Source organism: Equus caballus, unplaced genomic scaffold (genome assembly GCF_041296265.1).
Source record: "Equus caballus isolate H_3958 breed thoroughbred unplaced genomic scaffold, TB-T2T haplotype1-0000019, whole genome shotgun sequence".
Classification (NCBI taxonomy): Eukaryota; Metazoa; Chordata; class Mammalia; order Perissodactyla; family Equidae; genus Equus; species Equus caballus.
Window position 1 is genome coordinate 408,978 of NW_027222392.1, and position 13,648 is coordinate 422,625.

General features: G+C 36.7%; 2 protein-coding genes across 6 annotated transcripts in view; one reads left to right on the forward strand and one right to left on the reverse strand.

Annotated features, from left to right (window-relative positions):
- LOC138922930 (regulator of DNA class I crossover intermediates 1-like) overlaps positions 1–12,227 on the reverse strand; it is a 72,672-nt gene extending 60,445 nt beyond the window's left edge. Inside the window, exon 1 of the mRNA XM_070259350.1 lies at positions 12,078–12,227. Within this exon, the coding sequence (XP_070115451.1) occupies positions 12,078–12,100 (23 nt within the window). The 5' untranslated portion in view covers positions 12,101–12,227. The remainder of the gene's footprint in view (positions 1–12,077) is intronic.
- A 47-nt stretch (positions 12,228–12,274) lies between these two features.
- Positions 12,275–13,648, forward strand: part of LOC102149614 (ATP-binding cassette sub-family D member 2-like) — a 58,385-nt gene continuing 57,011 nt past the window's right edge. For 3 of the 5 annotated variants that reach the window (XM_070259355.1, XM_070259352.1, XM_070259353.1), the window contains exon 1: positions 12,285–12,429. The gene's annotated coding sequence lies outside the window, so the exon portion shown is untranslated. Of the gene's footprint in view, positions 12,430–13,648 lie in introns of all 5 variants that reach the window. The other 2 variants (XM_070259354.1, XM_070259351.1) reach the window with 1 other exon arrangement.

Genomic DNA, 13,648 nt, shown 5'->3' on the forward strand with positions numbered 1-13,648 from the left:
AGCAACACAGGCTCACCTTAAAAAACAAGAAAAATCTCAAGTAAGCACTTTTAAACTGCACGTAACAGAAATAGAAAAAGAAGAACAAACAAAACCCAAAGTTAGCAGAAGGAGGGAAATAATAACAATTAGAGCAAAAATAAATGAAATTGAAGCCACAAAAATGGTAGAAAGGATCAACGACCAAGTGCTGGTTCCTTGAGAAGATAAAATTGACAAACCCTTAGCCAGACTCACTAAGGAAAAAAGAGAGGAGGCTCAAATAAAATTAGAAATGAAAGAGGAGAAATTAACCGATACCACAGAAATACAAAGGATCATAAGAGAATACTATGAAAACTATACGCCAACAAATTGCAAAATCCAGAAGAAATGGATAAATTCTTAGACTCATACAATCTGCCAAAGCTGAATCAAGAAGAAATAGAGAATTAAAAAGACCAATCACAAGTAAAGAGATTGAAACAGTAATCAAAAACCTCCCAAAAAATAAAAGTCCAGGACCAGATGGCTTCTCTTAAGAATTCTACCAAACATTCAAAGATTTAATACCTATCCTTCTCAAACTATTTCAAAAAATTGAAAAAGACTGCATACTTCGTAAGTCATTCTACAAGGCCAACATCAAGCTGATACCAAAGCCAGACAAGGATAACACAAATAAAGAAAATTACGGGCCAATTTTGCTGATGAACAGAGATACAAAACTCCTCAACAAAATACTGGCAAACCGAATACAGCAAAATCTTAAAAGGACCATACAGCATGATCAAGTGGGATTTATACCATGGACACAGGGATGGTTCAACATCCACAAATCCATCAATGTGATACACCAAATTAACAAAATGAGGAATAAAAAACGTGATCATCTCAGATGCGGAGAAAGCATTTCACAAGATCTAACATCCATTTATGATGAAAACTCTCAATAAAATGGGTATAGAAGGAAAGTATCTCAACATAATACAGGCCATATATGACAAACCCAAGCCAACATCATACTCAACGGGGAAAAACTAAAAGCCATCCCTCTGAGAACAGAAACAGGACAAGGGTGCGCACCCTCACCACTCTTATTCAAAATAGTACTGGAGGTATAGCCAGAGCAATTAGGCAAGAAAAAGAAGTAAAGGGTATCCAAATAGGCAATGAAGAAGTGAAATGCTCACTGTTTGCAAACGACATGATTTTATATATAGAAAACCCTAAAGAATCCATTGGAAAGCTATTAGAAATAATCAACAATAACAGAAAAATGGCAGGATACAAAATGAACTTGCAAAAATCATTTGCATTTCTATACTCTAATTACAAACTAAGAGAAAGAGAACTCAAGAATACAATACTATTTGCAATCACAACAAAAAGAATAAAATTTCTAGGAATAAATTTAACCAAGAAGGTGAAAGACCTATACAATGAAAACTATTAAGGCTTTATTGAAAGAAATTGATAAAGACATAAAGAAATGGAAAGATATTCCGTGCACATGGATTGGAAGAATAAATACAGTTAAAATGTCCATACTCCCTAAAGCAATCTGCAGATTCAATACAATCCCAATCAGAATCCCAATGACATTCTTCACAGAAATAGAACAAAGAATCCTAAAATTCATATGGGGCAACAAAAGACCCCAAACAGCTAAAGCAATCCTGAGAAAAAAGAATAAAGCTGGAGGCATCACAATCCCTGATTTCAAAATATACTACAAAGCTATAGTAATCAAAACAGGATGGTACTGGTAAAAAAACAGACCTACAGATCAATGGAACAGAATTGAAAGCCCAGAAATCAAATGACATATCAGATTCAATGCAATCCCTATCAAAATTCTAGTGGCATTTTTCACAAAAATAAAACAGACAACCCTATTATTTGTATGGAACCACAAAAGATCCCAAATAGCCAAGGCATAATTGAGAAAGAAAGCTGGAGGCATCATACTTCCTGATTTCAAACTATATTACAAAGTGACAGTAATCAAACAGTATGGTATTGGCATAGAAACAGCCAGACAGACCAATGGAATAGAATATCCAGAAATAAGCCAGAAATATATGGTCATTCAATGTATCACAAAGGAACCAAGAATACACAGTGGGGAAAGGTCAGTTTCTTCAATAAATAGTGTTGGGAAAACTAGACAGTCACATGCAAAAGAATGAAACTGTAACCGTTATCTTACACTGTACACAAAAATCAACTCTAAATGGATTAAAGACTTGAATATAAGACCTGAAACCATAAAATTCCTAGAAGCAAACACAGGGGGTAAGCTCCTTGAAATTGGTTTCGGCAATGATTTTTTGGATTGGACACCAAAAGCAAAAATTAAAAAGTGGGACTACATCAAACTACAAAGCTTCTGCACAGCAAAGGAAACCATCAACAAAATGAAAAGGGAACCTATGGAATTGGAGAAAATATTTGCAAATCTTATATCTGATAAGAGTTTAATATCCACAATATGAGGAACTCATACTACTCAACAGCAAAAAACAAATAACCTAGTTAAAAAATGGGCAAAGGACGTAAATAGGCATTTTTCAAAAGAGACATGCAAATGATCAACAGGTACAGGAAAAGGTGCTCAATATCACTAACGCTCAGGGAAATGCAAATCAAAACCACAATGATTTATCACCTCATGTCCTTTAGGATGACTTGCATCAAAAAGAAAAGAGAGAACAAATATTAGGATGTGGAGAAAAGGGAACCCTTGTGCACTATTGGTGGGAATATAAATTGGTGCAGCCATTATGGAAGACAGCATGGAGGTTCTTCAAGAAATTAAAAGAACTACCATTTGATCGAGCAGTACCACTTCTGGGTATATATCCAAAGAGAAATCAACATCTCAAACAGATATCTGTACTCCCATGTTCATAGGAGCCTTATTCACAACAACCAAGGTATGAAGCAGATTAAGAGTACATCAATGGATGAATGGATCAAGAATATTTGGTATATATATATACATCATGGAATATCATTCACCCTTTTAAAAGAAAGAAATCCTGGGCCAGCCCAGCAGCATAGTGGTCAAGTTCGCATGCTGTACTTTGGCAGCCCGGGGTTCGCAGGTTCAGATCCCAGGCACAGACCTAGCACCACGTGTCAAGCCATGCTGTGGCTGCATCCCACATAAAGTAGAAGAAGACTGGCACAGATATCAACTCAGCAACAATCTTCTCAAGCAAAAAGAGAGAGATTGGCAACAGATGTTAGCTCTGGGCCAATCTTCCTCACAAAAAAAAGAAAGAAATCCTGTCATTTGTGATAACATGGATGAACCTGGAAGGCATTAGATAATTAAGTCAGACAGAGACAAATAGGACATGGTACCACTTATATGTGGAATCTAAAAAAAAGTTAAAATCATAGAAACAGAGAACAGACAAGTGGTTGCTGGGGGGTCAGGTAAATAGGGAGAGGTTGGCAAAAGCATACAAACTTTAAGTTATAAGATGAATAAGTTCTGAGGATAACATGGTAACCATACCATTTGTTAATACAAAATAACATTGTATTGTATAATTGAAATCTGTTAAGAGAGTAGAACTTAAATGTTCTCACCAAAAAAGAGAAATATCTGAGGTGATGGATGTGTTAATTAACTTTCACAATGTATGCATATATCAAACCATCACATGATATACTTTAAATATCTTACAATTTTATTTGTCAATTATACCTCAATAAAGGTAGAAAAAAATAAGATAGAAAAGACGGGAGAACAAATGAATATATCCCCAAATAATGGGGTAAACTAGATGGAATTTTATATCTGAGAAAAAGAAAAACGTGCAGATAATTAAAATAGCTTGCTATATATAAACTGTGAATCCTCAGAAGTCATTTGCTACTTTGACTACTGCAATATTAAGTATGTAGCTAGCTACCATAATTATACTTTAAAGAGTCTCCTTGATTTTATGCAAATGTTCTCCTATATTTCTTACTACATTGGTAATAGCAATAAAACACAGCTCTGATTATCACTTAGGGACGTGACTTCCTTTGCCTGCCCCAACTTAGGTTTCAACTTTGTTTTCCATTCCTGCGTTTCATGTATTCCAACACCCAACCAAATGAAAATATAGTTTTTCTTCTCCATATATGGAGACTCCTCCCACCATATTTCGTACTCAAAACTTTCAATACCTTCAAGACCCCATTCAAACATCAGTTTCTTCATGAAATTTATATGCACTTTATAAAAAACAATTTTAAGAGTTTCTCTAATTTTTGTCCTGAAATTTAAATTACCAGAGATTTAGGGGTGGGGAGGTGGGAATGAAGCTCATCTCTTTAACAGTAATTACTATGTTATTCTAGAAAATGGATTTTTAAAGAAATATATTGCAACCATCTCTTTCAGTAAAAGTTTAAGTGAACAATATTAGTTGCCATTATAGCTACATACTGAAAATAAAATCAAAAGGCCATAACTTCTTCATAGAACACTCCACAAGTTATCAATTGTGGGAAGCAGGGATATAGATTACACTAACTTATTCTTCATTAAGATAGAAAGAATAAAGTAAAATAGAAAAGTGCAAAGAGGTTAAGAAAGGGAAAGAAGAGAAGAGAAGGGAGGGAAGGGGAGAAGGAAAGAAGAGAGAGAGAAAGGAAGAAATAAAACCATACTGACTACAAAAATATAACAGGGCATTCTGCCCCTTGCCATTCTTTCTAGTAAGCAAAGATTTAAAGGAAAACGCTAAAGAAATACTTTCTTTAAAAAAAAAAAGACAGGCAGTAATGTGGTCAAAGAAACATCAAGAACAACACGAACGTACATTTTACATGGAGTACGCAGGAGATGTTGAAACTACATTAGGGATTAAATACTATGGGTGTCACATATCTTAACTGTCAGCTAGTCTTGAATTTTCTTTTTTGTTTATTTTGTTTTGCTTTTTATTTTGCTGCTTAGTTTATCTTTTTAGTGGCGAGGTGCCATGCAAAAGAAACCGTTTCCAGATTGTTACAATCTTGTAATAACATCTTAAGTGTGATTCAAAGTGAAAAATGTAAATAAAATTAATAAAGCAATAACTAACAATTGAAAAAATTATTTTATGGCTTGTGTCACAGTGAAATTAATATTAACCTAAGACATCATAATGTTAACATTGTTAGCTAGCAGACTTATTAAGATTCAGGACAGTAACTAGCCTAGAAAAAGTACTTAGGTTGGTTTTCCAGAAAACTAAAGCAGGTCCACCTGATGTGTCAGGAATAGTATTGATATACATTAGAATGCTATGGCTTTCATATAAATTCTTCTCTTGCAATACAAGAAGAAGTTTTTAGAGTAATATGAATTACAAAAGGTATGGTATTGAGAAAAAAAGTGTCAATCGATAAGGCAGAAATCCACCTAATATTCAGAATACAGAGCCTAATTAAAATAAGTTCTTAGAGATTGAATTCTTATAGTACTTTCACATGGAAAATATTGTTTCATAGTTACAGGCTGTATTGATAAACATGAACAGCCATCTCCTGGGTCATACAATGGAAGAGATCTTAGATTGTGAATGATAGCCCAACACAGATGTGTATTTCAGGTTATTCACAATTAAATCTTAAAAACTTTATTTCAACAATTATAATTCACTAAAAGCTTCTAAAGTTGAAGTTTTTCACTCCATTTATGGGATATTTTGAATAAATATTTTCAACTGTTTTTGAATAAAATGTCATCAAAATTTAGAGGACTTGCTTGCAAAAATGTTCAATAACAATGCACGATACATAGATTGATTTATCAAGTAACTCTTCAAAGAGTCAAATGTTTATGAAATCCAATTAATAAAAGGCAACAAAGAAAGCAAGCTTATAACAACACGCCAAAGTATTCTTTTTTGGATTCAACATCAGTATTGTCTCAAAAACACTGTAATTCAGTTACATTAACTGTGCATATAAAAAATTGAAAATTTTGACAACTGTAGCTTTGTTCAGTAAAATATCAAGCCTCTTTGACTACAACTGTGAAATATACATGAACTACAACCAATTCCAAGTGTATCTTGGCTACACAGGTTACATAATTTAGTAAGAGTCCTGTTTTACCCAAGATGCTATGATCCATCAAATTTCTATTTATATTATCATTGCAGAAATAATTTTATCTTTAATGTTCTGCAGTTACATGTGTCAAACTATTGTCTGCAGCTATAATCTCCTTAAAATAACTACCAAATCTGAAAGTAACTCCTGATGCTTTTTCAGCAGATTTGTGCATTCAGATTGTCATGTGACCATGAGAGATGCTAAATGCTGGCAAACATTTTGTGTACTAGTTATAGATTCATCAACTCAAATGAAAAACAAAACATCAGTATTTATCATTAAGCATTAATTTTCCTTTATTTGAGCTCCCTGCTGCCAAAAGGTTACAAAAGCATTACTAAACCCTATGAAAAAGGAAACGGTTGTTGACAAAACCACTGTAGCAACAACATTCCTACTACTCTTTGTAGGCACTCTGACAGGACTGATTAGCCTCTATTCCTAGCAAATATTTCACTTACACCTAATCTAAAATTTTCCATGTTTCCTATTGACCCCACTCCCAGGCATGGCGGCTATACAAATCTCTCAGACCTTAGAATGCAATGTTACAACTAGCTGGTGCAAGTGGCTAGCAGACAGCAGCATTAAATACTTCTCCCGTCCCATCCAGCAAGTTAGTTGTACCCAGCCACTCATGTCTCAGCACACTTTATCAGCAAGTGCCCTTCATGCTATCTTTAAAAGAAGCTGTTAGTTACTTTCTATCTGGAAAGTGTCAGGCCTGGGTTGTCATTGGATGTCTTCAGATTTAACCACATGTTAAAGTGAGAACGTTCTTCACTGCACACGTTGCTCATGCACTAATACAGACCATGGCAGAGGTTAAAAAAAAAAAAAGGATGTTCACTGAATCTATCTGGGTTCATTTTAACGGAAGCATTAATGGTAGCTTATATTTAATTACAAAACAAAAACTCCGAAAACAAATGCTAAACTGGGCGTGCCACTAGGATCACAGGCATAAACCATGACTGTCCTAGGCAAACTGGGATGATGTTCACCGTACATTTAAGTGTTATCCCCATTTAACAGATGAAGAAAGAGATGCAGGGACAGAGGCTAATTCACAGTAAAGAGAATTTATTGTAAAGCTAATTAAACTTAAGTTCAGAGCCCTTCATCTGCATATTCCCCTTCCAAGCCCTATACCTAATTTTGTAGTCACAATTTTGTATTCTTTTTTCCATTATGAAGGTCCCTCACAACCTGATCTGCTCCTATACAGAGAGGTTTAATAATTAACCCAAATTCACATAGGACTGGTTTTTTTTGCTTGCTTTTTTGGGGGTTGTTTTGTTTTTAAAGATTTTATTTTTCCTTTTTCTCCCAAAGACCCCCAGTACATCGCTGTGTATTTTTAGTTGTGGGTCCTTCCAGCTGTGGCATGTGGGACACCACCTCAGCATAGTCTGATGAGCAGTGCTATGTCCGCACCCAGGATTCGAACTGGCGAAACCCCGGGCCGCCGAAGCAGAGCGCACGAACTTAACCACTCGGCCACCGCGCCAGCCCTAGGACTGGTTTTGATTTGATCTGGAAAATATATAGTCATACAAGAAAATGGAAAAATAGTATTGATTATTTTTCCCCAGAAGAATCCTAACTGGTATCACTGTCTTGGAGTCTTTCACCACTATATTCCAAACTACACACCACTAGCACCACAAACAGTCATAGAATACCACTTTCACTGTGGTACTTCTGAATTTGAATGACTCCTCAATATCCAACAGATCAAATTTCAACTTCTCAGTCTGCTTTTCAACCTCACCATCACGCAGACACATATACACATTTTTAAGTATTTAAATAAGTAATCTTATCTCCAACTATTTACATAACATTTATTTTATTCTTTTTCTCCATCAAACTTTCCTTTAGCCTTGTTTCTGATTTGCCAAACTCTCAGCTAAAACTTTCCTATGTTCTACTATTGTTCACACTGTTTTTTTTTAAATCATATATTTTGGCCCCTGATCTTTCAACATTTTCAAACTTTATGGAATGTCATATTCCCCCCTCCCCAATAAGCTATAAATCTCTCAGAAAGAGACTAAATTTCAGTTACTTTATACTCTGACCTGGCACAGTGCCTGGTACATAGCACTCACTAAATACTTTGCACAGGTGAATATTCTAGGCCTACATTTACAAATGCAAACCTCTCCTTCACCTAAATTCAAACAGGATTTTATCTGTGTCTTTCTTATGACACGGGTTGCATTCTTCAATCTAAGTTATAAAAATAAACCTCCTCTAATTAAAACAAAAAGTCTTCTTACACTGCATGTATAGTGCTGTATTTCAGATCTATAGTTGATCCCATTCTGAATAGCATATCGAGGCCCAAAGACTGGTCACATCTTTATCTTCTCCTTTCTCTCTTCTCTTCCTACCACCTTCATGTCTGAGGTGGCTATGAATTTGGTGAAACAAGTCATCAATCACCAAATACTGAAAATAAAAGAGAATCTTTTCCAAATTAAAAAGATCAGTGCTTATACCTGTCCTCTTTCAAATTTACACCTCAATGTGACTAGGAAAACACAGGGTCTCAGTGCTGACGTAAAAGTACAAAACAAAGATTAGAGTTCTAGGTCAATGATTCCCAGACAACTAAAAAAAAACAAAATTATTTAATTGGTAAGACTGACAAATGATTCATATTTTTAATTTTGTCAAGAAAGGACTTGGGACCAGCCCCGTGGCCGAGTGGTTAAGTTCGCGTCCTCTGCTTAGGTGGCCCAGCGTTTCACTGGTTCAGATCCCGGGCGTGGACATGGCACCGCTCATCAGGTCACACTGAGGTGGCGTCCCACATGCCACAACTAAAATATGTACTGGGGGGATTTGGGAAGAAAAAGCAGGGGGAGAAAAAAAGAAAGGACTTAAAATGGGAGGGGCATTTTAAGTCAAAAAAAGAATATAATTTTAGGAAAAAAAGAAAGAACCCATTAAATTGAAAAATCTGACATTATGGCTGATTAGCAAGTTTCAGGGACAGTAGACTGGGAACTATCATAGATATGTCAATTAGTTTCAGCTTAGACCAAATCTCTTTACCCTAAATGAGACTTTGTTTGAAATGAAATGTTATATCTTCAAAGACGTCCACAAAGCATAACACTAAAGCCAAACCAAGTAATTTAAAAATCAAAATAAGGAAAGCTTATTTCTTCCCTAGCCACCAGTCCCTTCCCTCACAAAAAAAAATCTTACATGTGACTGGTAGACTCCCCAAACAGAAGAGCAGCAAAAAGTTAAATGCCAAGTTTCTTTTATGCCAAGAAAACTTGCAAAGACCTTTGCAATTGTAAAGACGCTCCTATCAAATGATTCCGCAATTAAACTGTATATCAGGTCCCTATAATACACAACAAGAATACCCTGGTTTGATTTAGTGTATACAATCAGGTTGCTACAACCAAAATACAAACTTGCTGTAGCCTGCTTCATTCATTTCCTTGGAAAAAAGGTATAAAGCCTCTTTGCAAGTGTTTTCCTGTCTTAATGCAGACCTATCTACTGTCTGCCAAATAATCCTTTCAGGTTCTTTAATACTGCCCTCCCAACCCATCTCTTCTAAGAAGCCTTGGTAAAAACTAGGTCTCCAATTTGATAATTATTTATCTCACTTCCTTTTCAGCTTTTAAGAACCTGTGTTTCATTGTTTCTCTGTAGCGCTTGTTCTGTGCAACACTGTTATCCTTCAAGGTTTAAGGTAATTTCTCTGTTCTCTAAATATCCATAGCCCTTTACATGTGCCACTTTCACAATACTCGTATTTCTACATTGCATAGCATAGCATAGCCATTAAGCATATGGTTCTCAAATAACTGTCATTGATTAGCTGGGTGACCTTGGGCAAGCCACTTAACATTAACAGTGCCTCAGTTTCCCTATCAGTAAAATGAGGATAACATTTGTACATACCTCATAGGGTTCTTCTTAAGAGTAAATGAGCTAATGTACAAAAAGTTCTTAGAACAGCATTTGTTATATATTAAGTACCATTTAACTATCTAGTCTTAAAATTATTCACCTAATTCAAATCTCACCATTCTACCATAAATTCTTTTGGTGGTCCAAAGTTTTATCTTTTTCTCTTTTGAATCCCACTATACAGCTTGACAATGCCCTAAACAGGGAGGCAAGTAAAAACGTATTTGTTGAATTAATTAATGCCGAATTCTCTGATGGAGCAGCTCTGAGAGAGCTTTGTAAATGTTCTCTAGTTACTCGTCTATATTTTAAGTTCCTAACAGTTCTCAAAATTTTCAAACAAAAACTAATCCTACAACAGAGGGAAATAAACAAGTACTCAAGGATGGTCTGAGACAAGGATTAAAACTTCTACTCTATAGCAGCTCCAATCAACTGCTAGTGATTACTAAGCACTGTCTCAGATTCTGAGGCCCTTACGGCCTCATGGTCAGAGCGCCATGATCAACTAATCTTGTCTACCTTTGTTTGCTGGGATAGTATAAAGTGGACACACTCATTTTTTCATTACCAATCTGGAGTTTGACCCTAACGAGCCCAACCTCCCCAAGAAAATTTATTTAAAATTCCATATTTTCTCTTACAACTTCACACAAGTTTTGCCTTTTACTCTATAACATATCCATGTTTACTTAAATTAAAAAATATATTTTCCTCCGATCTGTGAATAAAACTGATGCTCCAGGGAGATGTGTCACGTTTCTTCTGTGGTTTCTTAACCCCCTGGTACCTAATATCTCCAGGTGCAGCACTACCTCATTTTGAGAAACACAATCCTAGACTACATGTTTCCTGCAGTACATTGCTTTTGCATCCTCCCACTAGCAACCAAAATACTACTCCCTGAATAACCAGAAGATATATGACAGAATAATAATAGCACCTATATTTTAATACTGCTTAAGCATTTGTAAGATGATTTTGTATCTCATTTAATATTCACATTTTAAAGAATTCAAAAACATCAAATTATAATCATGTATCAACTAAACTGTGTGACGTTTGTAAGTGAGTTTTCACTTTTCTCCAAAGTGGAAGCATGATGCTAGAACATTAGCTAGGAATAAATCAGATAAACTTCTAAAATACGATGCTAACATATCTTCAACAGGATAAATGCTATTGCTAAAATTGTCAGACATCGTTACAATACTTGAACACAAAAGCTGTCTTTCCTCTTATAAAATTCCTAAGAATTTAAATGTGTTATATTCTAACCATATCATCACTGTCCTGGGTCTACTTGTGACAAAAATTGTATTTAATGGCTTAATGTTTCAATCAAAACAATTCTTTTTGTCAGGGAATTTGATCAAACGAAATTACAGGCCCACATGATTTCCATCCTAGTGGACTTGAAGGTCAACAGCAATGAACAGGTTACCTAAAGCTAAACTGTCAACTCATCCTCCTTTATGTGATTAATTCTAAATACAAAACAAATTGTAAATTCTCTTGTAAGTTAAAGCAAAAAAACGCTTCACTTTCCCTCCCTTGCAAAAACAAACTAAATTGGATTTATGGTGGATACGAGCCCCCACCAATGGATTTAAGGGCAGCAGGGAATGGCCTCTTCCATAACGCCTTACAAATTTGTGCAAAGATGATATATTGATGCAAAGAAATCCCTTCGAAAAGGGAGAAGCAGGGGCGAGAAGAGGCCTCAGCTGCTCAGAGGTCTCATTAGAGGAGGAGGACCCGGGAGGCGGGGGAGGGAGAGCAGAGAACCTCACCCACGGCGGGCCCCACATGTGAAGCTTTTGGAAAGGCAGTGGGGGAAAAGCTGAGCTGCTTTCGGTTTAAGAGCAGAGACATGGTGCTAGGGTCCCCCGGCTTGGGGAAGATTAAAAGACCTCTCCTAGCAAGTTGCCCCCAGGCAAGGCTGTGCCCTCCCCTCCGAGGCCTAGGAAAGAGGCGCCATGACGGGAATGCACGTCCAGGGACGCAAGGCTACAGTCTCAAGCTCCAGCAGCACGACTCACCGGGAGCCCCCGACCCAGTTCATCTCCCCAAAACTTCTGAGAAGACACTGGGGTTCTGACAGCTGCACTTCAGACGGCTCCGTTCAGTGCTAAGCCACAGCTTCCTCGGTTTCAGCCCGCTCCTCTCCGGCCCACGGGCCTAGAGCCCAGCCTCCCTACAGCCTTTGCGGCCTGGTTAGGCTCCTTCCGGGTCTCCCGGCAGCCTCTGCGGTTTCTGCGGCGACGCTGTCCTGATAGGGCCGCAGGGGACGCCGTGCGAAAGCAGCGCGTCCGAAGGAGGAAGAACACAGCAGTTTCAACCGGTCGGGCGAAGGAACCCTCAAGAAATGAAGTGTCGGGCTGTGGCCGCAGGGTTAGTGTTTCAAACCACCCCCACCGTAGTTTTATTTACTTTGCTGTAGGTCTCAGCCTTTTTTTTTTAGGTCAAAGAACAGACTGAGGGGAGAAAAAGAAGGCAAGAACAAAGATATGGATCCGTAATCCTCAAGATGATGTTTCCATTCCCACATCACTCCATATCCAAATCCTTTAAATATCTTTCATGTGCAGTTTCAATATTCAGTACACAGTTGTTTATTAGAAATATTGCGCTGTAGTAACTTACCATTTTGTGGGTTTCTTAGAGAGCTTGATCAAAACTGGGTTTAGCTGTAAAGACCCAAAGACTTTAAACACCTTACCGAAAAAAATCTCAAAACGAAAGTTGGATTTTACTGATCGTTTCTGTGTTATGTTTGTATATCCTCACAAAATGTTTATCTTACACACTGTTCTATGATATTTTGGTTAGAAACTAGAAATCTGTACCAAACAAATGCACAAAATGGTTTTTTTCCCCAATTGTCATGATTGTTTTCCAGATTTTTAACCTGGGCAATCTCTCATTTTCAAATATGCTACATTTTCTGTTAACTCTTTGGGAAATAGTGCCTAAAATATAGTTGCCTAAAATAGGATTATGTGCCCTGGTAGACATTGTTTAATCATATAAATACTGATTTTTGTCACAAAAATTCACCAAAGTATATCTATCATTGGTTTGAATTAAACCAAGTGAGTATAGCATTTCAGAACAAATTAGTCTTCGTCATGGAGTAGCTCATCGTTTTTCAGTAACTAAACCATACAGTCGAGTCAGAAGCAATGGCCCAGTGCGTTAGCCTTTCCTACTTTCAACATTTTGAAACAGGTACAAATTAACTAAATTAACTAGAAGGGGAAAATAATTTTATAGAGGATTGACTGACCTTTTAAAATATATTCTATAGGTAGAGACATAAAGGACAGGTTGACCAATCTGTTGAGAAGAGTCAAGAAGTGGGAGCTGGATAGAACCGTGTCTTCTCTCTGACTAGAGTCACTGCTTTCCTTCCAGTCACAGAGAGGCAGTGGAAGTGGTAAATTAGGCTAAGGAAAGATTAATCTATGAGATACATCCTCAGACAAGATATTTGCTGGGTTTTCCTTCACAGCAAAAGACATTTCATTATGAACCAGTTATTAGGTGGTTATTTGTAACAGATGAAATATTGACCTAAGATCTCATCTTCATTGTGTTTGTGGCTCACATG